This window comes from Lactuca saligna, chromosome 5 (assembly GCF_052625555.1).
Source record: "Lactuca saligna cultivar CGN05327 chromosome 5, ASM5262555v1, whole genome shotgun sequence".
NCBI lineage: Eukaryota > Viridiplantae > Streptophyta > Magnoliopsida > Asterales > Asteraceae > Lactuca > Lactuca saligna.
Window position 1 is genome coordinate 176,798,292 of NC_136421.1, and position 25,304 is coordinate 176,823,595.

General features: G+C 36.0%; 1 protein-coding gene across 1 annotated transcript; it reads right to left on the reverse strand.

Annotated features, from left to right (window-relative positions):
* Window positions 1-1,137: 1,137 nt before the first annotated feature.
* LOC144998884 (tubulin gamma-1 chain-like) lies at window positions 1,138-5,411 on the reverse strand. The gene is made up of 12 exons (XM_078958612.1): window positions 5,020-5,411; window positions 4,377-4,583; window positions 4,158-4,269; window positions 3,645-4,045; window positions 2,539-2,592; window positions 2,352-2,456; window positions 2,184-2,258; window positions 2,057-2,101; window positions 1,830-1,958; window positions 1,647-1,751; window positions 1,382-1,458; window positions 1,138-1,288 (listed from the first exon to the last, which is right to left on the reverse strand). Exons 1-11 carry the CDS (start codon window positions 5,146-5,148, stop codon window positions 1,387-1,389), a joined length of 1,434 nt encoding a protein of 477 aa, XP_078814738.1. The 5' UTR covers window positions 5,149-5,411; the 3' UTR covers window positions 1,138-1,288; window positions 1,382-1,386.
* Between the last annotated feature and the right edge of the window lie 19,893 nt (window positions 5,412-25,304).

The window sequence follows — 25,304 nt, forward strand, 5'->3', positions numbered from 1 at the left end:
CGCTAAGCTTTGTGCTTACAGTGTTTGGTGTTATTTATTTCAGGTACTAGTGACGACCGTGGGAAGGCACCGGCTTGATCAGTACACACGCATGGGATTTTACGATTATGAGATTTTGGGATTTTTGTATTACTTGGATTGATTTTCAAACATGGTTGTTTTATGAATATTAAGTGAATTATGTTTTATAAAATTTGAAAATTTTGTTTTGAAATTTACGGTGTTACAACTTAAACTAGGATTGCTTTAGAGATGTTTATAAATATCATATTTGACTTTGGAATAAGTGAGAGATGTATGTGCTTAGGTCTCTAGATGCTTAATTATTATCTTAGTGCTATCCTATGAATATATCATGGAATGAACATATGTGTTAGTTGTATCCTTTTAATCATAAAAATAGTATGGGAACTCCTGTCATGAAAGAAGTTACTCTAACTACGCTTGGTAGTATCTAAGGTTACAAGACGTTTTGTAAGAGCCTGAAAAATACAAGACAATGACAAGGAAGTCGAAGACATACAATTCTTTAAGTATATAGTTATAGAAGATTAGTTAGTATTTTCTGGAACTAACCCATTAGAATTCTATAGATGGTGACAACCAGAAGTTGTTGCCAAGCTGTGGAAAAGAAGATAAACGAGGACAGTAATCTTGAGCAAGCAATCCTAACTATGTTGGAATAATTCAAACTCATGTTGGAGGGAGTAATGAAAAAGCAAGAAAAAAACCTACTTGGAAGATTTTGAGAAATGATATAGGAACATGAAGTGAGACTTATGAAAAAGACGAGGATGGAACCTGAAACGTTTGTTAACACTACGACCAAGTTTAACGGAAAGTATGTGCACACAACACCATACATACTTGACATTTTCAAAGGAGAGATGGAAGCTATATCCGCTCAACAATAAGAAAATTTCATAGTGATGATATTACAACATGATGATTAGTAGCATCAACATATGAGAAGACATAAAATGTTACATTACTATTGCTTTTACATGTTTATTTATTTATTAGTTTATATGCTTTTAATTATTTTATTTAAAAGAATGTGAAAATTAGAAAGAAATAGATTAAGTGTAAGCCCCTAAAACCAACACTAGTTCTTTGGAAATTTCAACTCGGAAAAAAGCGACTAAAACTAAAAACAAATATCTTCAAAAATATTTAAACAACTTCAACAAAAATATCCAAGTCCTAGTTTAGAGAGACTCTCCATAATGCCCACATGTCGTTGCTTCCTTTGTGTTATCTCATTGTACCCCAAATGCTTTGAGATAGTCTGGATTTGTAGAGATTATGACATGCAAATATTGTATACATAAAAAAAATAAAAAATAAAAAACTTTTTCTTTTTTACACTAAAATAACACACCTGTATTATTGATATTGGTAAGTAGGATCGATTGTTCCAATATCAGTTCCTTCATCAGTCAGAAGATTATGTGGGTCCTAACATCACATGTGAACAGATCAATGAAACTATATTTCCATTTCTTACATTTAACCCAAAACAAAATATATATATATATATATATATATATATATATATATATATATATATATATATATATATATATATATATATATATATATATATATATATATAATTATATATTCAAATATTTGTTCATGTATACCTCCATTCCCCATTTGATGTAATCAGGGGACTCACACGCCTTATATTCATCAACCAAACTATCAAGTATGTCTTTCGACTCATCAAATTCCGAAAGATCATTATCCTTAACATGTCAAAAAAAAAAAAAATTAAAAAATTTCCAATCGAATAATTTTTTTTTTTTTTTTAATGAATAACTTACAGCAAACATAGGAAAACTCTTGTACTTGTCGAGAAAGGCTTGTCTTTTTCTCAAAAGAGAATATTGGCTCAAACACTTGGAGAATAAATGTCGAATTCCAGTGTAACTTGCTAACATGAGCCCACTAACCTAAAATATATTTTTAGAAAAAAGTACAATGTTTTATTTGTATTAATAATAAGAACTAATTAGCAATAAACAAGATGATAAAATTTGCAAAAATTTACCCTGTGGGCAGTTCGAACATAGGGAGACTTCCTTGAGAGAGCAACCTAAATACAAAACTTATGTGAAACTAAATGATATGTAAAAACTAGAAAGCAAAAGGGCAAACATGTAATTAACATCGGTTACTTGAATGCTAGCAGGACCCCATTCTATGAAGTTAACAAGCTTTCTTTCACGTATTCTCTGCAAGCTTTCGTGAACCTGAAGAAAGAAAAGAGAAAAAAAAAAGTATCAAAGTCATAATTTATTATATAAAGAAATGGTTAAAAATGTGTAATTGTAATTTGTGGTTACCTTAGTTGGATCAACTTCTCCCTGGATAATGTTTAAAATTGATATGTATTTTGCTTGACTGGCTTGCTTCGTTCTAGCGTTACAGGTTACCATTAGATTTTTAGTCTGCAAAATAAAGAAAGACAATTAGCATATAAGATGATTAATTAGAAAAGTAGTTTTAGGAGATTTTATGCAAGTTGTTTACCTGAAGAAGTCTTCTCATCACATCAAGAACTGTGGTTTTTCGAATCGTATTAGCCTAAAAGATCAGTATATATTATTACATAATGAGATACCAAAGTGGAAGTGATTAAGCTTAAAGCATCCACAATATGAGCTTTTTGAGATCTTTTCCAATAGAAAAGGTCTTAAATTTTAACAAAAGATATTGGAGAGGGTTTTTTTCCCATAGAGCAAGTTAATTAAAGGTAATAGTCAACTATCTAGTTTATAGATGGGGAAATCTACTCATATTCTATATGTGTAGGTCTCATTATCGATTTATTTATTATTATTATTTTTTAAATTAATTAAGTCACAAAAACCTAAAATTATATTTATTGTGACCCTTTTATCTAGTCAGCACTCAGAAGAAGCAGGTCATCCAACTTTACAAAACTACACTAATGGCTTAGATTTTGAATTTTATTACAAATTTGGATCAAAATTTATACTTTTTGCCGAGATTTTAAATTTTATTATAAATTTGGTTCAAAATTTCTATTTTTTTCCCAGATTTTAAATTTTATTACAAATTTGGTCCAGAATTTATACTTTTGGCCTAGATCTTAAATTTTATTACTAATTTGGTCAAAAATTTACACTTTTTTACCTAGATTTTAAATTTTATTATAAATTTGGTCCAAACTTTACACTTTTGGCATAGAATTTAAATTTTGTTACTAATTTGGTCTAAAATTTACACTTTTGTCTCATAATTTAAATTTTATTACCAATTTGGTCCAAAATGTATACTTTTGTCTCAGATTTTAAATTTTATTACAAATTTGTTCTAGAATTTACATTTTTTGCCTAAGATTTCAAAATTTTGTTGCAAATTCATCCTAAATTAAGTTTTTTCCAACTTTTTCTCAAAATTTTGTTTCGAATATGTTTTTTTTTTTGCTTTATAAAATCATATTTATACAAAAAAAAAACATATTTTCACATAAAAACCTTTTTTCTATACAAAAACCTTTTTGTAAAACATCTTTGTATGCAAAATACATATTTATAAAGTAGGTATTTATTAAGTGCATAAATACATACAAATCCGTTTTTTATTAAAAAAAATTGTATACAAAGACCTACCTGGCGTTCGACAGTTAGTGGGGTATACCCCGCCATAAGAAAATGACACCTAGGCGTTGGAATCAAAGAAGCAAGAAGTCCAACCAAGTCATTGTTCATATACCCGGGGTACCTTAGGGTGGTTGTACTTGCAGCCATAACAGTAGAAACTAAAGAATTAGTCTCAGAGACAGTTGGATTCTGAATATGAAGCCTTTCCACTGCAATTCTATTGAGGGCAGTATTGTCAATAACCACTACACAGTCAGCATTCAGAGTGAGACGTTTAAGTGTCAAGAGTGAATTGTAAGGCTGAACCACTACATCACTTGTCTCATTCTGGTTAGGAAAAACACTGTATGTCTGAATAAGTTTCTTGCTGTAGTGATCATTCAATGTCTCAAGAATATATGATCCCATTCCTACATGGAAATATGGTAAATAGACTAAATTACAATTTGGTTGAATGTAGTTCCATTCAAGGACATAATACAAAGATTTAAAAAAAAAAATTAGAAAAGAAATTGGAAAAACCTGAGCCTGTTCCTCCAGCAATAGAATGACATAAAACAAATCCCTCGAGACTATCACTTCCATCTGCTTCTCTATCTATCATGTCCATCAGATCCTCCTCAAAATGCTTACCCTATTTGAAAGATAATGATTATGTTCTAAGATCATATAATTAGTGGATAATCTTAATTGTTAAGAGGTTGATGAGTAGATGATGCAAAATTGAAAACAGAATTTTACCTGTTCATATCCACTAGCCCAATTGTTTCCTGCTCCTGCTCCTTCTTGTGAAATAAATATGTTCTCATGATTATAAAGATCCCTATATTCACCACTTTGGATTCCATTAATCACTCTTGGTTCTAGATCCACAAGCAAAGCTCGTGGTATGTAATGTTGATCATCAGCTTGATAGAAAAATACATCTTTCCTGTCCCCTGCTCCTCCCTGCAACAAGTTCAATGTCAACATGCTGAAAATTGAAAAGTATCTCAACTCATAATTGATACAGACATATGATTTATGAATAAGGAGTACACTGATTTCTAGCCTCTAGCATCGAAGCTAAGTAACACGAAAAACTGAATTTTGATATGGATTGCATCAGATTATCATCGATGAATGCTTAATTGGCCTCTCCTAACCTAACATTTTGTTTCTCAAACAACAAAAGGTGTTTCACGTTTTTAACACTAAAGGGAACGTAAACCCTATACAAATGTGATCACGAGAACAAAAAATGTGAAAACATTTTTATGCCGATTGAATTGTGTTTAATTGTGGTTGTGAAACAGGTTGTAATTTGTTGGTTTATACAATTGAAATCAAGTTATTACAACAACGAAGCACATATATATTCGAAGCATAGACGTTCGTGTGTAACCTGAGTGGCGTATTCTTCGAGAATGCCGTCTTTAGATATTCCGTGTTCAAGACATAGTTGTTTCCAGAACTCCATCCCGATCTGATTTCCACATTGCCCTACTTGCAGATTGATGATTTCACGAGGCATTATGTGATTTTCTTCTTCTCTAACTAATTGTTCGCTTCTGTTTTACAGTCACTAGGGTTCCGAAAGGTGTGATGAAGATGGACAGAAATGGTGAAACCGGCGACGAGGAGAGAAAGGATGGCCTGTGGCCGGAGTGATGAAGTGAGGCCGTGTGTGTATGGGAAGATGGAAATGATGAATAGCGGTTTGTTGCGGGTGCGTTAACATGTGCAAGTTGACACAAGGTGTGTTTATGGTATTGAACTACGGAACGCTGTCGTTTTAAGGAACCTATAATGAATAGCTGGAAAATGGCAATAGCGATTATATATTATTGTAGTAGAATTGTATGTATGTATATTTTAAGAAAAAGTTTGACTCGGTATAAAAACATAACTTTTTTTTTTTAAAATACTCTTATACTCTTCTTACAGATAAACCTAAAAACTACAGACATGCCAGAAGAACATAATTATTTTTTTATCATACTCATGATCGATTATTTAGAATTTTGCCTCAATAGCAACACATAAAGTCTTCTTAATAAATTACAAGAAAATTTTATTTTAACAGCCGGAAATATCGCCTCTCATAGCATCAATCCAATTATTGGGTGCAAATTTTTTTTCTTCTTTTCCAGCGGCAGATGAGCATACATACAGACCTGCTAGAAAAAAGATTTTCATCACCCAAAGAACAGTACAACATGGTTATCTTAGAAAGTTATCATGCAAACAAAAAATAGATTTTGGAACTCTACAGAATCTTTCAAATGAAGATATATGCACGGCTCAAAAAACACATTTACTACCAGCAAGTTTTCGTTGAGAAAATTATAAACACCTAGCAGAAGGACACTACTTACAAATTTGATCTCACCAAAATTGGCATATGCTCTTGCCATTCACTGGTGAAGGAGATATATTATTAAGACTAGAAGATATCATGAACAGTGAAGAACAGATTGACACAGACCCGGGATCACCAGTTTCTGTTGACAATATATAGAGGATACAAAGAGATAAGTATGAACATATTTGAGGGCCATTCATGAAATTATAGTTGTCGTATAGAATTATCATTTCCTACTTTTACAGATGTGCAACCATTTTCTTTCAAATATGTAATCATAAGATGTATAGTCGTTTTCTACTTTATATGATTTGTACGATTTGTCGACCGAATATTTTGTAATTGTAAATCTTACATTACCTTTGCCTATATAAAGGGTTGCAGACGATTGTAAAATGCATCGAATATCCATAATAAAATTTTGGTTCTATCAAATTTCTTATGTCTCTCTAAACACTCTTTTTCCGATTCTCTTAGCCTATCTCTTAAATTCCTAGTTCTTTCAAGCAATTTATATTATTTCCCTTATATATATATATATATATATATATATATATATATATATATATATATATATATATATATATATATATATATATATATATATATATATATATATATATAAAGAAGTTGCTTCTCCTAGTCTTATAAGTCTACTCTTCTTAATTTTATTTTTTGTTTATATTTCGTTTATGGTTTAACGGTAAACCCGGAAAAAACCGTCATACCCCCTAATTTGGTATACTTATATCTTTGAAATGACAAAAAGAAAAAAAAAATACATCTTTATATATTAGGGTCAATTACTTAAGAGGGTATTCAAAGATATAATTTCAACGAACTGTGTCTAAATTCTTAGGGAATATTTTTAAATTGGGAAAATTACTCTTGAGGGTAACTAATTGTTGCGCGTTTGTTCTTATTTGGTCTCTTTCCTTTTCTTTTTTGTACTTAATATGTCATCGGACTTGTTATTTGTGTTCACCATAACCATTTTGATCGGCTTGTGACCTATGATAGTCGGTCAAAGGATTAAGGTGAACACAAAAAACAAATTCGATGGTATATTGAGTACAAAAAAGGGCCAAATGAGAACAAACTCAACAGTTGGTTACCCTCCTGAGTCATTTTACCCAAAATGAAATTAAAGTTGCAAAATTATCAAAGACTGCAACCTTCTTTAGCCATAATGTACATGACGAGCGTTTCAAAGGGGTAGCTTCGTTAAAACATGATCTATGTTATTCTTACTATGGTTACTTGTCAACGCCTCTCTGCAAAAGGATATGACTGGGTATGAGAGCTATATTTATCAGCATAAACGTTTACCTTAAGGTATATTATGGTGATGTGTCTGCAAAAGCTGCATGATATAATACATATTGATGTTGTATCTTATCCCATGAATTCGATCTTAAAGCTAAGTAAACTAAAAAATCACAACACTTATGATTCCACTCGTTTGTAGGCTTGTCTAGAATCTATGATACGATAAATCATTTGATTAGAAATGTAAATGTAGTCATGAAATGCACTTTCTTAGTCAAGATTACCTAATAAATATTTAAGTGCATTACGAAGTTGTACATGTATGACTGATGTTCTTTCGTGGGTTATGTTTGAAGAGAAACAAAAATGAATCTCATAAAGTCATTAATATGAGCAGGAGATGATGTGGGATTTGTTGTAAATGAGTTAAGGTAAAATGACTCTGGATGGTAACCAACTGTTGAGTTTGTTCTTATTTGGTCGCTTTCCTTTTTTTTGTACTCAATATACCATCGAACTTGTTGTTTGTGTTCACCATAAGTCTTTGACCGGGTATCACATGTCAAAAGTCAGTCAAAAGAGTTGTGGTGAACACAAACAACAAGTTCGATGGTATATTGAGTACAAAAAAGGAAAGAGACCAAATGAGAACAAACGCAACAGTTAGTTTCCCTCCATAGTCATTTTCTCTTTTATATTTTTATATGCCTTATTATGTAAGTATTAAAAAAAAAAAAAAAAAAAAAAAAAAAAAAAAAACTGATGTACCAATTATAACGGTTGAGCGGAAAAAAATGAAACCAAAACAAAATCATCTGAAAACACTAACGGACGTGCGATTCTTTTGAAATAATCACCACATTGGGTCCCTCACCACCATCAATCAAAGAACTTTGTCAACCAATTCTGACTTTTCAATGGTAACTAAAAAGTAATTCCTCACTAATAAATATATAACTTTTTTGTCACATAGCAGGCTCTTCTTCAATTTAACAAATGTCATTTGTGGTAATTTTGAATTAATTTTTTTTTTCCACATATCATTTTATGGGTTTTCCTATTTTATTAAATTTTATATAACATTTTAATGTAATAATTGCAATAAATATAATAATAAATTTATATCAATTTCATTAATTGTAACAGCCCAATTTTCAAGGCAAAAAATTTCATTTTTGATATAACGATTCATAAAAACATCATCGAGTTGTTTCATTACATAAAAATCATAGACCCCGGGTCTCAACCATGTCATAAAACAATAATAGTAGTAATAATAATATCAGATTACAAACCTAAGAATCTCATAATGTGGAATTTCGGTGTGTGTGTGTGTGTGTGTGATGCGCTGCTATCGTGTCGGCTCTTTCCCCTTCGCTGAAGAGGTACCTTAAACAAAACTAAAAACCGTAAGAACAAAGCTTAGTGAGTTCCCCTATCATATCACATACCACATCATGCTTATTCCTTGGTATCTTTTGATGGATTTTAGGCGAAACATTAATCCTATGGTGTACATACAAACGCTAAAGTTTTGGATCCAGTTTGTCTAATGAACATGCAATAATCATCCAAATTTCATAAACCCTAGATCTAGCATGTGATAATCGATATTAACATAAAAATAGGGTTTAGATATTACCTTGATTGTTATGTAGCAATAACAATCTCAATTCCTCTTGATCTTGACTTCTGAAAGCTTAGTGCGTCAAATGTTGCATCTCTAATAGAGTTACAAATGATGAGTTTTATACAAAACAAACAATCCTATGTGTGCATGCAACCCTAATTTGAGGATCTATGTTTTCTCTATTAGACATACAAGCAATAAACACAAAAACTAGAAACCCTAAGAGGCACATGTAATTTTCGAAATTAACATATAATTAGGGTTAGGATACATACCTTTATTGTTATATTGTAATAACAATCAACTCCTTGAAGATCTTGAACTTTGGTAGCAAGTGCCACAAGTGTCGCGTCTCTAATGGCTCACAAACAAACCTAGCAACCAAGGATTACTATGGAGAGAGAAGGGAAGTGGAAAATTCGGCCCTAGCCTCTCTTGGAGTGCCCTTAGACGAAATCCAACCCTATAGGGGTTTATATAGGCAATAATGAAGGTTTAGGATAAGGCAAGTGTATGTTAGATAACCCTAATCCCTTAACTTCCTCCCTAAGGCTTCAAAGGCACCCTTAGAGCCCAAGGAAACCCTAGGACACTCTAGATTTCGTTCCATCCCTCTAAGGGAGGTTTTAGAATGCTCAATTCTCAACGTTTGAACATTGTCACCTTTAGACCCTGCAGTTTCAATTAATTCTTTTAATCCCAAAATTAATTCCAAATTAATTTCTGATTAAATATTAATTAAACAATATGATTTCTAATTAATATATTATATCCATAATACATTAATAAATTAATTTATTAACCAAGTAATAAATTAATAAATTATTCTTCTCTCTTCAACAATTCTCCTATTCAATTGCTAGGTTTTGAAGGCAACTCAAAAGGACATTGCTACTATCAATTCAAGTGCATATCAATTATAGTTATGGACTTAGACACCTAATCCAACAGTCTCCCACTTGGATAAATCTAATAATTATATTTGTAAGTATAACTTCAAAATTGATTAGTAAATTTTTGCTACCAAAGCTGCTGTCGAACTCTGATATTATCAGTGACGTGTCCTTAAGATAAGGGATCATATATTCCTCCATTATAGATATCGTATAGACATGAGACATGGATTATAATCATTCGATCAATCTATTTGTTGTTTCCCGATTTCCGATTTATGAAGACTGACAACAGACTACAATTGAACACATCAACTTAGTCCAGGCTTGGCCAAGCGCTTAGGTGTCATCACTAAATCATCGAGGGGCCCATAGATATCGCTTTTATCCCACTTTGGGTAAAAGGAACGGATAAACTTTGACTCTAATGCTCTCTTGTATCTACTTATCAAATCACACACAATAATATGTTTTATAACACCAAGTTACTGGTGCGTTTACATATTATCAATGTGCAACCGACTTGCAAAATACAACTCATACGTCTCGGTTTAAAGAATATAAGATATTATCATCTCATCAATCAATCGTGATAAAATCCATGAAGCGATCCAATTGAGCGTGGGTTTAATCTAATACTCTAATCTTATAGCAACACTCATGAACTCTTCAGCAAACTTGTGTTATGTCTAAACACTTTAGACAATCTACAAACAGATTCATGACAGTCTTCTTTCATACCTACTTCCAAAGTATGATTGACTGTGTATGGTTTGAATAATCTTATTATTCGGGAAGCCAACATGCAAAGTGAAACACAAGAAGAATACTAATCCTATATGGCCCCAAACCTTTGAGTATAAATAAAACATTTTTTATTTAATCACCATATTGATTACTCCTTATTTGTTGTTTCGGGTAATCAACTTCATACTTGAATTACAATAACAGTTGTCCCATGCACCAAGCATGCACACTATATTTACCTATGGTCCTTACTTCGTGAATTAGATCAAATGAACACATTTCCAATGATGCTCATTTTACAATTCCTAATCCTAATCATTAGTGTAAGAATATAAAGTTCTCGCCACTACTAGAATATGTTAGATTCTAACATTTTATGCAATAGTCATTTCGTAATGTCACGACACAAAAGTCACCAAGACTCGGCCAATAAAATTACAAAATGCTCTATTGGAGATTGTTACACGACAATCCCATAGATGTGAAGTCTCACACTCAAAGTACATTCATTTGAATATCCTTGTTGCATAAAAGTTTCTAATCTAGACATAAATTCTTAACGTTCAACTCCCAATATGGAAACATTTCTATATTTGCCATATGACAACTTATTCTAAATAGAATCTTGTCTATTCATAATAATGTCAATATGGTCCATCCATTAGTATATTTCCAACTGCTCACAAACGACCAATCCTTGGTGAACTTTAGATTTTCCTTGACAATTGTTTAATTATTTATGTTAAATCCGGTTCTAGTCCCTTTTTCCCTCTTAATGCCCTAAACATTTGGAAAATTTTAGAATGATCAAATATTACAGCATATGCAATCAATCCTATACTAGAAGCGTATGAGACACGATTAATATTGTCTTACATAAAAGCATGATACTTTATCAGCCATTTTCCATAATATTTCTATTTGCCACGTTCTCACAATTCGAACTATGAAGAGGGATGTCGTAATCATAATCGAATTTTGAGAATGCAGTTAATATCTCCTTGACTAAATTTGCTTAAAATTTCTCAATCTAATCTTTAAGATTTGAAACGAAGTATAACATTCTCTTCCTTAATTATAGCAAAACAACTTTTCAACCCCTGCAAGTTTGCAAAGTCAAAGTTTTGTTTTCTATAATTAATATTGCCAACCTACGACACTTAAAATAATAATCATGCTCCTAATATCATGATGATTATATCCATTCCAACATAACATTTATGCTCCCACTAGCTTTGACACGTATTCAGAAATCAATTAAACTTCTAGAAAACAATACTTGTTGACTTCCAAAGATGATTTTTTCTAATACGATATGCTTCGATAAGCCTTTATCTAAGCTTCTCAAACTCATACACCTTTCCTTAGATAGCTCAAATGTGTGTCTAAACTAATTTAGAACTTATACTACTAAGTCCCAAATGTTCAGACTAATCGCCAAATCTCACAATTCGAACTATGAAGAGGGATGCCGTAATCATAATCGAATTTGAGAATGTAATTTACATAATGTCCTTAAAATCTCTCTTAGTGAAAGAGTTTCCTCACAATCATTTTCATGAAGGAGAGAAACCTTATGACACTTAGATTGTATGGTGTATGTGTTCCTATCCATATGAATTTATCATAACCATCATCATAAGATAATGTTTGTGACAAATCCAAACTCATATGGACAGAACTTGTTCATACTTGATTTCTTGCCATCAAGGGTCCCACCATTGCTTCCAAGTTATTTAGCAGTTCACCTATAATTGTCAATGTTATTTCATTGAACAAGGTGCTTGCCTTTATGCAGTCTATTGAGAACTCGTAGAACTCATATGCATAATTTATTAACTGGAATGGCACAAAAACAAGGATATGTCAACACGATAGGTTATAAACCTCAAGTCGTATGCTAGTGTTTAATAATAGGTTTACTCTTGATTAGTTCTTTAAACTTTTCAAGATCATTTAGACCCTTACTGACCTCTTGACATATTAGATTCTCCTGTCAAGAAACATTTATTGACAAACAAATATTCATTAGTTAGCGTGGATTCTTATCAAAACAAACACTACACACAATTGGTATTAGTTGGTCTTTGTGTGACATTCCCAGAATCACGGCCAGAAAATACCGATTTTCATTTATGCTTTTAAAATAATTTCAGAGTAAATCCTTTTGATTTGAAAGAGTTGAGGAATTTGTTCCCAAAAACAAAACATGATAAAACAATGTTTACCAAAGCATTTCATAAAAGAAATGTATTTTCATTATATAATCAAAACTCGGGGTGTCATGTTCCGATACAGACCAATAAGCATAAACGATAACATTACAAGTCATTCAACAAATATATACATATACAGACTTGTAAACAAAACAACTTGATGGTTCATCCATCTTACGCCCTTGCACCACTTCCTGTAATACAAATAAAACTGAGTGGGTCAGGCTTGGGAGCCTGGTGAGCATATAGAGTTTTCAACCCACAATAAATAATTAAATTAATTATTATCAACCAACAATAACCCAATTACCCATTCCCGTTATTCTCACTTTATGTCCCTAAAATAACTAACACAAGGGACCTAGTCTAAGAATAATTCATCGGGGTGACAACACATGCTTCGGGGGTTCCTCAGCAATATAAGTCAAATAAGGAAACCATGAGGGGGATGGAATACAACGAATGAACACCCAAGTTCATTAACACCTACAGGTTATGAGCCTGCTAGCGTTCCACTGGACTGTCTAGAAAAGTCCGTGGTCGTCATCTAAATTCCGCTAGATGACTGGATCAAAACAACATCGAGGCCTCTCATCTGTTTATTACACACCACTATCTACCCATGTTCTACCCAACATATTAGTAGATAAAAACATACATTTTTATACATAGTTTCAAAACCTGTATAGAATGCTCGATCAATACATTTTCCATATAACAGATGAGGCACACACACATAAAACGTATTTCATAGAGAAATAATTAGATCTGTAAGATAGAAGAAAGTGAATATACATTCACACACATAACAACAAAATATACACATAACACGTATTTCGTATAAAATACTTCATAATTATGCGTTAGAAGAAAGTAACAACACATTCACACATATAAACAACAATATGCTTAATACACTCAAATCATACTTGTATTATTATCGTGTTTATGAAAGGTAGTATACACTCACTTGATCAGAAGATGATCAGACATCACTACGACTTGCAAAAGTAGTAATCCTCAGTAGATCTAGAAGATCTCTACAAAAATTGAACTTCTCGCGGGCAGAGCTTCGGCTCGGAAACCGCACTTCTCGGGATCTTCAGGATCTCGAGACTTGCTTCGGGACTCGGGAATATTATCGGGGATTCGGGGAGGCTTCAGGGGTTAAAATGCAAAGCTTCGGCACGAAATGGAGGAGAAATGAGCAAATAAGTTGTGACATCCCCATTTTCATGGCGAAAAAAGACCGATTTTGTTTATGCTTTATAAAAATCAGAGTTCTTCTTTTAATAAAAATGTTGCGGAATTTGTTCCCAGAAAAAACATGATAAATACGTTATTTAAAACATTTTCGGAGAAACGTATTTTATTCATTTCAAAACATTTGGGATGCCATCGTTTATACAGAAACATAAGCATAAACAGAACTTACATTTATTTACACTAGTGATCTACATCTCTTTAAATCTCTCAGTGTAAAGTGACTTTGTATCAACACCTGTGATATAAATAAACTGAGTGGGTCAGGTTGGGAAACCTGGTGAGTACATAGGGTTTTCAACCCCCAATAATATAATGATTATGTTTAAAAAAATCAAGCAATTAAACCCAATTACTCATCCCCATTATCTTCTTTACTCTTAAGGATCTACCCTAAGAATCAGCTATTCCTCGTTCATTCATTCCTAAGGATTATCCTAAGGAATCGGCACAAAGTCCATCATTGCCACGGTTTACACAACGGGCACTAAGTCTGCATAGTCGCCAGGGTTTAGGCATCAAGTCTGCATGATCACCAAGGTTTAGGCATCAAGTCTGCGTGATCATCAGGGTTTAGGCATCAAGTCTGCATGATCACCAAGGTTTAGGCATCAAGTCTGCATGATCACCAGGGTTTAGGCATCAAGTCTGCATGATCACCAAGGTTTAGAGTACACCGAGTGAACACATTGTTCACAACACCTACAGGTTGCGAGCCTGCTAGTGTTCCACTGATTGTCTAGAATAGTCTGTGGTTATCATCCATACTCTGCTGAATGACAGGGCCATCATTTGGGAAAAAGGCTTCTCACATGATCCACCTCTCACCCTCACCTCGTAGTCTATAACACCTCTCAACTCATCATTCAACTCATATTCCATCTATTATATCTACCCATGTTTACCCCAACATTATCGTAGATATAAAATACATATACAGTTTAAATCATTTAAAACATGTATAAAATCGTTCATCCAACATAGACAACAAATATTCAGATAATATGCACACATAGCACGTAATTTATATAAAATACTTCATATCTATGTGTAAGATGAAAGTAACTATGCACTCACCTGAAAGGTGGTGACTCAACACTCGGACAGCGCTTCGATACTCTCAAAACAACTTTCCTTCGATAAAACCTAGTATCAACACCACTAGGGTTTAGTCTGCCGATATCCGCGACAAATTAATAGTCTGACTATTATCATTATTATATAAGCGTTAAATAACACTCAATATAACTCATAATAATAGCCCAAATAATTATTTTAAGGTCCTAATAATGTTACTATAATTAATTAGAAGCTATATTAAAACTAGCGTAGGCGTAGCTCAATTACAACGGGTTTTTCGCAAAACCGGGCTTCGTTGGAGCAGCGTTTCCCGAGCCAAAAGGCTCTTTTCTCGGAACTCTGGAAGCCTCGGGGCTTCCTTCGGGTGCTAGGGGGTTTACCTAGGCTTTAGGGAGGGTTTGGGAGGCTAGAGAGAGAAACTAGAGAGAGAAAGAATGTTGGAGAGGTGTGAAGAGAAGTGAATGCCCGTCACCTCTATTTATAGGAGGCCTGACTGGTGGACTCGCCGAGTCTGAGTCATGACTTGCCGAGTTGGTTCATGTGGCAACCTTCTGGTGGTGCCACGTGTCCAATTATGGTGGTGCCACATCACCCCTTATCGTGTATCAGCCTTCAAATTTAGAAAAATCATAACTTTCGCATACGAGCTCCGTTTTCGACGTTCTTTTTTTCAACGCGTAGGTAAAATCAAGATCTACAACTTTTGTTTAGATTCCGTTGGCTAGTTCTCGACCGATCTCAAATTTAACAGTAGGAGGCGTTTAGACTGTTAAATGACCGCGAAGAATTCATAACTCCTTCATACGGACTTCGTTTTCGTCTGTCTTTTTACCGTTGAGTTCCTATTAATGAGATCTTCAACTCTCATTTAGGTCGCGTAAGCCAAAAACCGCTCGAACTAAAATTCGAGTTTCGGGTTGTACACTGCTAAGCCAAATCTTAGAAAAATCATAACTTCCTCATACGAAGTCAGATTTGGGTGTTCTTTTTATCGACGCTCTTAGTTTAACATATTCTACGAATTTCATTTAGATCACTAAGGCTAAAAAGTCCTCCATCGTAAATTAACTATTTACGCTTCCCGGTGCCGTGCTGGTTCCGTCGTGAAACTTCGACGGGCCATAACTTCTTCGTTATAACTCGGATTTCGGCGTTATTTATATGTACGGAAACCTTGTGACATATTCTATAACTTGGTTAAGATTATTTATTCTAAATATTCTTTTGTCGAAAAGTCATTTTCGACCCCTATTGCCTCTATATTGACTAGCCCGGATCTGCGGGCGTTACATAAGCCCGAACCCCTCGCATCCTATTTATAGGAGGCTGAGGCCTCGCAGTACGCAGGGCGTACTGCTCCGAATTCGTAAGCGCATGCGTCATCCGAAGTCCTCGAGTGCGAGTGTCGACATCCTTCGCTGTACGCGGGGCGTACACGAGTATGCGGTGCGTACTTCGGATGAGTCCGGTGACTCGTCTTCGGATAATACCGAATTTAATAATTAAATTTAATTATTAATTATTTAATAAACTTCGAAAATTCATATCTTCTTCATACGAACTCCGTTTTCGACGTTCTTTATATCCACACGAAGGTGAGACTACGCTCTACAACTTTCGTTTAGACTCCGTCGGCTAATTTTGACTTTATTTTTATTATTTATTTTTAATAGGCCGGGATAGAAAATTTCGTTATAAATTCATAACTTCTTCGTTTGACGTCCGTTCTCGCCTAACTTTTTATCTCTTCGATACTAACAACGAGATCTTCGATTCTCGTTTAGATCACTAAGGCTAAATATCGCTCTAACGTAAATTTCACTTTTTACATCATTCAACAATGCCGGTTCTGTCGCGAAACTTTGACAGGTCATAACTTCTTCGTTATAACTCGGATTTCGGCATTCTTTATATCTTCAGAAACCTTGTTTCAACTACTACAACATTATCTAAAAATATTAAGTTTATTATACACTTAAATTTTGACGCTTATTTTTATTCTTAATTAATCAAACCACATAATTAAGCAATTAAGCACAAAACACATAATACTCAAATAATACACTTCTATTATTTCATAACGGGTTACAAAGGTTAACCTAGACTATTACATTGCTAAAAATGGCAGACCCAGAAACACAGGCGTTACACTTTGTCTTATCTAAGACATCACAATTTACCAATTTCAAACGTACAAGAGTAAGAAAAACAATTTTCTACATCACATTTGAAGAGTGTGTTAGAACTTCTTAAGATGTGTCACTCAATTCACAATCTTGGAGTATGACTCTAAGACTTGATTTTGGAACGAAGTATGACTCATCCTTTTGATTTAACCATTTCAACAATTTCTGATTCCTCTTCTTAGCCTTACTAGTGCACTAAGATGTGCGTAGAGGATTAATTGTGATATGATTTCATAATCAACAAGACGATCATAAAAAACAATACAAAAGTACTCTCCCTTCTTCTTAGATTGGAGAAACCTTTATCTTTCTACCTAATTGATTCTTGTTATTCGTTCTACCATATATTGAAACTTTTCAATGATTCAAAATTACACTTAATCTTGTAAGCATAAGCACATTTACTAGACTTTTAGTAAATCATGACGAATAATCTTATTGTTCTTTGTGGTGGACTTGACTAGTGCATAACATTGTGTACCAGTTCTCCTAGTCCTTCACTTGACTCTTTGTCAAGGAATTACTCTTAATTTTCCAAATATGAAGGTTCTCATTCATCATACAATACAATTTGTATATTCCAAGTTTCTGTCCAATTGAAACTCGGGCGACAAGAATCTTTGCTTATTTGGAAAATTCTCGACATTTCCACAAATAACATAACTAAGAATCACATCCATTTCAACATTGTTAAAACTAGAAATAAACAAACGTCAATTTTTCTTACATGTCATTGCAAGGAAATAAATAAATAAGACAAAAACAAAAATTTATTTTATTTATAAAAAGTGCAGAAAGACTTGTCATTACAATGAAATTCAAATGAAAAACTACGCTATTACATATTCCTAAGGAATCTATCATAACTCTAAAAGTAGCAGCTCCAAAAATCCAACCATCGAATCATGCGATCGAAATCCATTTCTTTGCGATCAGACTCAGCTCACTTCTTCCTTTAAGCTTCCTCTTTTTTCTTTGATTCTACAAAACATCAAAAAATGTAATCTTGTCACATAATGTATTAAGAATAAAAAAAATAGGAACTTACAGAGTTAGTTAATGGATTTTATCTGAAGTAGAGTCATACGTCTTGACTCTCCCATCTTTTAGATCTCTCAACTAGATTGGACAGCTTCGTCTCCAATGCCCCTTCTCTTGGCAATAAAAGCAAATTGACTATTTTGGAATAGCGCACAGAACTACCTCAAACTTTGCCTTTCTCTTATGGTTAAACTTTTTGACCATGGCATGCCTTTCGTTACCATTGCCTATATCCATGGAAGTTTGGAAGGAAGATCTACCAATCAGCTTTGCTTCTCCAGTGTGCCAAATCATTTCTGATTCAGCAACAACAAGCAGATAGGTGAGATCGATGAGGGTCACATCGTGGTCCATCATATGGTACACTCTTACGAACTCTCTATATAAGTCAGGAAGCGATTGAAGAACCCAACCAACAGACAGCTTCTCACAGACAATGACTCCCAACATTCTTAACTTGTCAATGTGCGACTTCATCTTTAAGACATGTGCACACACTGACTTTCCTTCTTCGTGTTTACTTGCCAAAAGGGCATGAGTGAGCTTGAACTTTTCAAGCCTTCGAACTTGTGGGTCGGGGAGAACAATAGGAGGAGGTGGAGGAAGTGAAGAATGATCTCTTGTTTCTTGATCGAATCGCGGAATATTATCTTCATGTGGAAAGCTTGTTCCAAGGGATTTGAGAAAACCATAGTTAGAATCAGACATCTACAAAACTGGAGAAAATTCGAGTCATTTGATTGAGACCTTAATAAAAATCCAAATAAGATATTAAGTCTAGGATCCAACACAATGTTCTACAATTTGGAAGAGGGATGTTGTAATCCAAATTGCAGAACATTTGAAGGTAGGTAAATTACGATTTACCAATTTCCACCATGAAAAACAAAAGGAAATATAAGTTTTAAATGAATTGAAACTCCTAGATCTTTTGAGATTCATTGAACTTTTCAATGGCATGTTTAAATCTCGATTGTACCCTTCATTTGTGACTGGGATGTTCAGGATCACAAATAAGGTGTGGATAACCATGCAAATTAGCTCGGTACTCTCGATGTTACGAATCACCTAATCAATGTGCCGGTTAACCACACACACTCCATTGATCTATGATAAACATCAAGCTACCCATTTCCATCCTTCATTGGTCCCATATTAGTGTGCCGGTTAACCACACACGCTCCACTAATCGACCAATAAGGGTGCAATATGCAATTTCGTGGATTATCACTAATTCCACATTTTTCCTAAAGTAACTAAGATTTGGGAATTTATAAAAGTGTTTAGTTACTTTGTTTTTCATTATACTTATAATGGAAGATTGTGTCCTATCCTACCCTTTTGGCTAACGACCCTCCACTAGTCATGAGTGCGGTGGGTAAGAGTGGATATCCATTCAATCACCATTTTATATGCAATTTCCTTAAACACCCCTTATAGACCAGCTTCATGAATGAGGCCTACTAACGGTAAGTGTAATGCCCTGATTTTCAGGTATTGGTTTATGTGAGAATTTTATTGATTTCAGGATCTACTCGACGAGTTGGCTTCCCTACTCGTCGAGTAGCAGCGGGTTGGTCCGTGTGTTTTAGTGATCTACTCGTCGAGTCGAAGAAGGGACTCGACGAGTAGGAACTGGAGGATGAAACCCTAATTTTCGGGGGTTTTCACCCTATTTAAGGCCAACTTATCCCCTTACTCTCTCTTACTGCCTCAATTGAGTTCAGAAACCTTAATTCATGTTTGCATCCTATATTTGTGTGATTCTTAGCTTGAAAAAATAGACTTTTGGAGTGAAAGCTTGGAGTTCAAGAAGTTTGGGGCAAACAGTTGTTGTAGATCCGGATTTTCTTTGTCTTGGCATCATTTTGGAGGTAACAAGTTGTTACCTTGGCTATTTTTTAGTTAGATCTCTTCATTTATGGGTTTGGGGGCCCTTTTTAGGGTTTTGTGTGGTGATTCTTCGATTTGGGTCAAGATCTGAGGTTGAAACCTCAGATCTGGACTCCTTTAGCCCCTCTTTGTCATAAAGTTTCAGTCTCTAGCAAGCCATGACCTTTCCCTTACCTTGAGCCACTCCTTTAGCTTGTTTTGGGCCATTATCATCTTGCATGCACTTAAAGTTTGCAACTTTACGTGATAAACACACCCTAAGAGCTTAGATCTGCAATATGGAGGCCTTGTATGGCTTAAGATGCATTTCTATGGATGAAGGATTGTAGGGACTCGGCGAGTAGCATAGTCGACTCGGCGAGTCATATGAAGATGGTCCTAAACTCGACGAGTTGGATGAACAACTCGACCAGTCCGATGAAGATTGTCAAAGACTCGACGAGTCAGTAGTGTGACTCGGCGAGTCGGTTAGAGTTTTTCCCAACCGTTGGATACGTATGAACTTGTCGAGTTAAAAGGGGGAAAACTCGACAAGTGGCCACAGAAGCTTCGACCAAGAACCTTAGGTACTCGATGAGTCACTCTGGTTACTTGGCGAGTGGACAAGTATTACGAGGAACACGGTGAGTAGATGAAGGTACTTGACGAGTTGAGGTCAACATGGACTGTTGACCTTGGCTGTTGACCTTAAACTTGACCATGGGTTGACTAGCAGACTTCTGGAGGGCATTTTGGAAAGACTGGAAATTTATAAGTACGGTTTATGATGAATATAGGTGTTGGAGTTAGTGGCAGTGATCCGAGGATTTGAGCTTATTTTACGAGTCGACAATTGTGAGGTGAGTTACCTCACTATACTAAGGGGTATAAGGCACCAAGGCCGGCCCATTGGATATGTTATTCTATTAGTGTTAGTGTATTGAGTATAAAGTTAGCTTTGCATGCTAGTGGTTATGCTAGTTAGGTAGATCTGTAGGACTACCTGCGTTGTTAGATGATTGTTTGCATACTCAGTGGTTATGATATACGTTGATATGTTATATGGGATGGGTTGAGGTGAGACTGCTTCGTGCGGTAACCAACAAACACGGGAGCATTCCATTTACGAGCTAAGGGAGACTCGTACTATGGGCTCGATGACAATCTAGATGTGAGTTGTGGGCCCGTAAGGAAATCCAGACTCACACTGTGGGCCCAGGGGTACTCCAATTTGTAAGCTGTGGACTCATTGCATGTTGTTCTGTTTAGTTTTCTATGTTATGATATTGCTGACAAGATCATGTGGATTGTATGTGTATTGGTATTTTGGGGGAAAATCACTAAGCTTTCGGGCTTACAGTTTCAGTTTATTATGTCAAGTACATCAGGGGATCGCAGAAAGGCGAAGGCATGATCGTACTGCTCCTCCTTTTTTGTTTATGGTCCTGGGAAAACTCTGATATTGAACTATTTTGAAAACAAGAATGTAATAACTGTTGCTTTTGAATGTTTTGAAAAGTTTTTATTGGCTTGAATTTTTGGGGTGTAACAAGTTGGTATCAGAGCCTTGGTTTGAGTGAATTGGAGGAACATTCGTGTGAATCCAGTCTCAAATCAAGGAAAGACTTTCAAAACGGTTTTCAAAATAAGTAAAGGAGGATGCAGGGTGTACGATCAGCCGGAGCCAATAAGTAGACCCCAAGATACCATATAGTTATTTGATATTGTGATATAATAGAACAACATGCTAGTGCTAGGCTAGGGATCTTCAGGAATTGCATGATACCTACTAGTCTAGGGTTTCCTTTATATGAGATTAACATCATTATTGTAGTTGATTAGTGCATGCATCACAGTTATACATAATTAAGATCTTATTGTCTGAGAATGTTTGATTTGGCCTTATGTTATGTTCTTGTTTGATTGGGAGCTTAAGGTAGGATTGGATATTCGAAAGTCTATAGGGTCTAGCGTTATGTATGGCTAGCATACACTAGTGCTTCAGGGTTTGTGGAAGTTTCATGGATGGGTAGGTTGTGAGAGGCCGGGAGGAAAGTTATGTGATGTTTAGCATTCCTCTAGGAGTGAGGACTAAGTGCTCGTTATGATTATGTGTATGGTTAGGGAGTTTTGTTGATACTTGAGACAAATTTGGGTAGGTTTGGAAGGTTGTATTGGTTTGTACTACTGAAAGTGTAGGACCCAAACGCGTAGCAAGGAAGTCACAATCCCTAGGGTTGGGTTGGGAATTGGTTCCCTATTTTATGTGGCTACCTGATATCTTTCTGTTATATTTTCATTATGGTGGTTACGAGCCGCTTTACGACTGGATCAGGATTAGGATCGGGAGATGGAGGCCAGGAGGGGCCAACAACACCTGAGCTTGTGGTGTAGATGGGTACATATGAGTTGGATGCCAGGATTTGAGAGATCCTGCATGATGAGGTTGCTGCTATGTTCCGGGAACAACTTCCGGAGATGTTTAGGTCGATTAAGACCGCCATGGTTGAGTAATTTGATGAGCGCTATGCAGCCCTTGCGGAGATGGTTCCGCAGCAGCTGCATCATCTGTATCTGCGGTAGGGGGAGGAGCCAGTAGGGGCTTCTAGTACCGGGACTTCGATAATACGAAGCCCCCTACTTTTGATGGGACACAGGATCCCATCAAGAATATGAGGTGGATCTCAGATGTAGATGGTGTTTCTTTACCTGCTTGTGTCCTACTGACCAAAAGGTCAGGTGTGCTCTGAACCTGCTAAGGTCTGGGGCCAATGACTTGTGGAGACTATCGACTAGGACGTACACCGATGACCAGAGAGCTGCTGTTACCTGGGAGCAGTTCAGGGATATGTTCCACGCCTGGTACATTCCTCGGGTCGAGCGGGAACGATTTTCACTGGAGTTATGAGTTTGAGGCAGGATGGGTAGTCGGTGACAGATATCATCCGCATGTTTACAGAGAGGGCAATGTTCTGCCCAGAGTTTGCTTCCGAGCAGACTCAGATGACCCGATATCTGAGCATGATCAAGACTGAAATTCGTCAATTTGTGTCTACCCAGCGATGTGATACTCTTTTGGAGTTGCAGGAGGCTGCTAGACGGTGTGAGTTGGAGATTGAGATTTAGTTGAGGGAGCAGCAGCAGTGTAACAGCTCAAATTTTCAAATAAATTTTTCATTTAAAATAAAACATCATTATTCGACAAAAGAGTTTATTCCAAGTTTATTGCAAACGTATAAATAATAAATCCTCAAGATCTTCATCGATGGCAGTGTGTACGTGTCACGCCGGCGCCTTCCCACGGTCATCGCTAGTACCTGAAAAACATAAACACAACTAGTAAGCATAAATGCTTAGTGAGTTCTCCAGTATACGACTTACCCACATACGCCTTCCAGCCCGGACCTTTCGGTCCACATAATATTGCCTTCCGGCTCGTAACATAATCGCCTTCCGGCCCATAACATATCGCCTTCCGGCCCGTATTACATTGCCTTCCGGCCCATAGTATTTTGCCTTCCGGCCCATAACAGTATAAACATAACACATATAGCATATCACACATAACACATAAGTCATACATCATACCGTTCTTTCTATCACATAAGTCACGCCTTCCGGCCCGTATAAGCATACATCACATATAAGCATACATCACATACAAAGCATCTACCTCCCTAGACATAGCATAAGTATAACACATACAACCTTCCGGTCACACAGTCAAACCCTTACGGGTGAAGTATAGTGAGAAGACTCACCTCGTAGTATGCAAGCTATAAACCCTTCGAGCTACTCGCACTCGATCCGCTAATCTGCAGGTTCCCTATAATACCACATACCTTTATTAATGATCTTATCAAACAAGACAACTGACCCTACTAAATTACATACAGGTCAACGGTCAACTTGACCGGACTCGTCGAGTGCAGAGGGCAACTCGGCGAGTCTAGACACCCCGACTCCACTCGCCGAGTCTAAAGAACGACTCGACGAGTTCCAGTAGATCTTCAAGCTACTCGCCGAGTCTGAAGAACAACTCGGCGAGTCCTAGTGAATCTTCAAGATACTCGCCGAGTCTGATCATTAGACTCGGCGAGTCCTCGCCATGCAGTCAATTCGCTGCCTCCTGTATCTCGCATGATTCCGTAGTATATAGATATGGGGCTTCCTGGACTTTCACATATACTATTACAGGGGTTTAAACACTTGTAACAACACTATAATCTATCAATTCCTTAAATGGGTTTCCTAAACCCTAAATTCGCATACAACGTAAAAGCTACAAATATGATCCGAAGAGTACCTGGAAACGTGTTCCCTGTGTCCCCAACCTTCAGAACTCGACCCCTTGAACCTCCTTTGATCACCACCTTGCCTCTCTCCTTGTCTACAACCTCTTCAAGCTTCCACTAGCCCTCACCCTTACTCCAGATGCCCACAAACTCCTAAGGTATCTTCAATCGGCCAAAAGACGAGACATGACGGCCCTAAAGGCATTATATACGATTCAGAATCAAAACGACTAGGGTTTCAGCTGAACAGCGTCGACTCGCCGAGTCCCTATTGGACTCGTCGAGTCCAGTCGCGTATCTGTGACCAAGACCATGGTCCTACTCGGCGAGTCATGCACCAACTCGCCGAGTCCCCTCCTAAATGTGCCCCAAAAATAATTTAAAGAAATACCTGAAATTCCGGGCTGTTACAACTCTCCCCCACTAGAACTAGACTTCGCCCTCGAAGTCTCATTCTGCGAATAACTCCGGATGTTGCTCCCGCATTTCTCTTTCCGGCTCCCAAGTCATCTCCGATCCCTTCCGATGTTGCCACTGAACCAACACCAGAGGTATCTCCTTGTTCCGTAGAACCTTGATCTTCCGATCCCTGATAGCTACTGGTCTCTCGGCGTAATTCAGGCTCACATCCACCTGAATATCTTCTAACGGAACCACTGCCGCTTCATCGGCTATACACTTCCTCAACTGTGATACGTGAAAGGTATTGTGAATCTGACTCAGCTCCGCTGGCAACTCCAACCGATAAGCTACCCGACCTACCCTTGCAATTACCCGGAATGGGCCTATGAATCGGGGCCCCAATTTGCCCCTCTTCCTGAACCGAATCACCC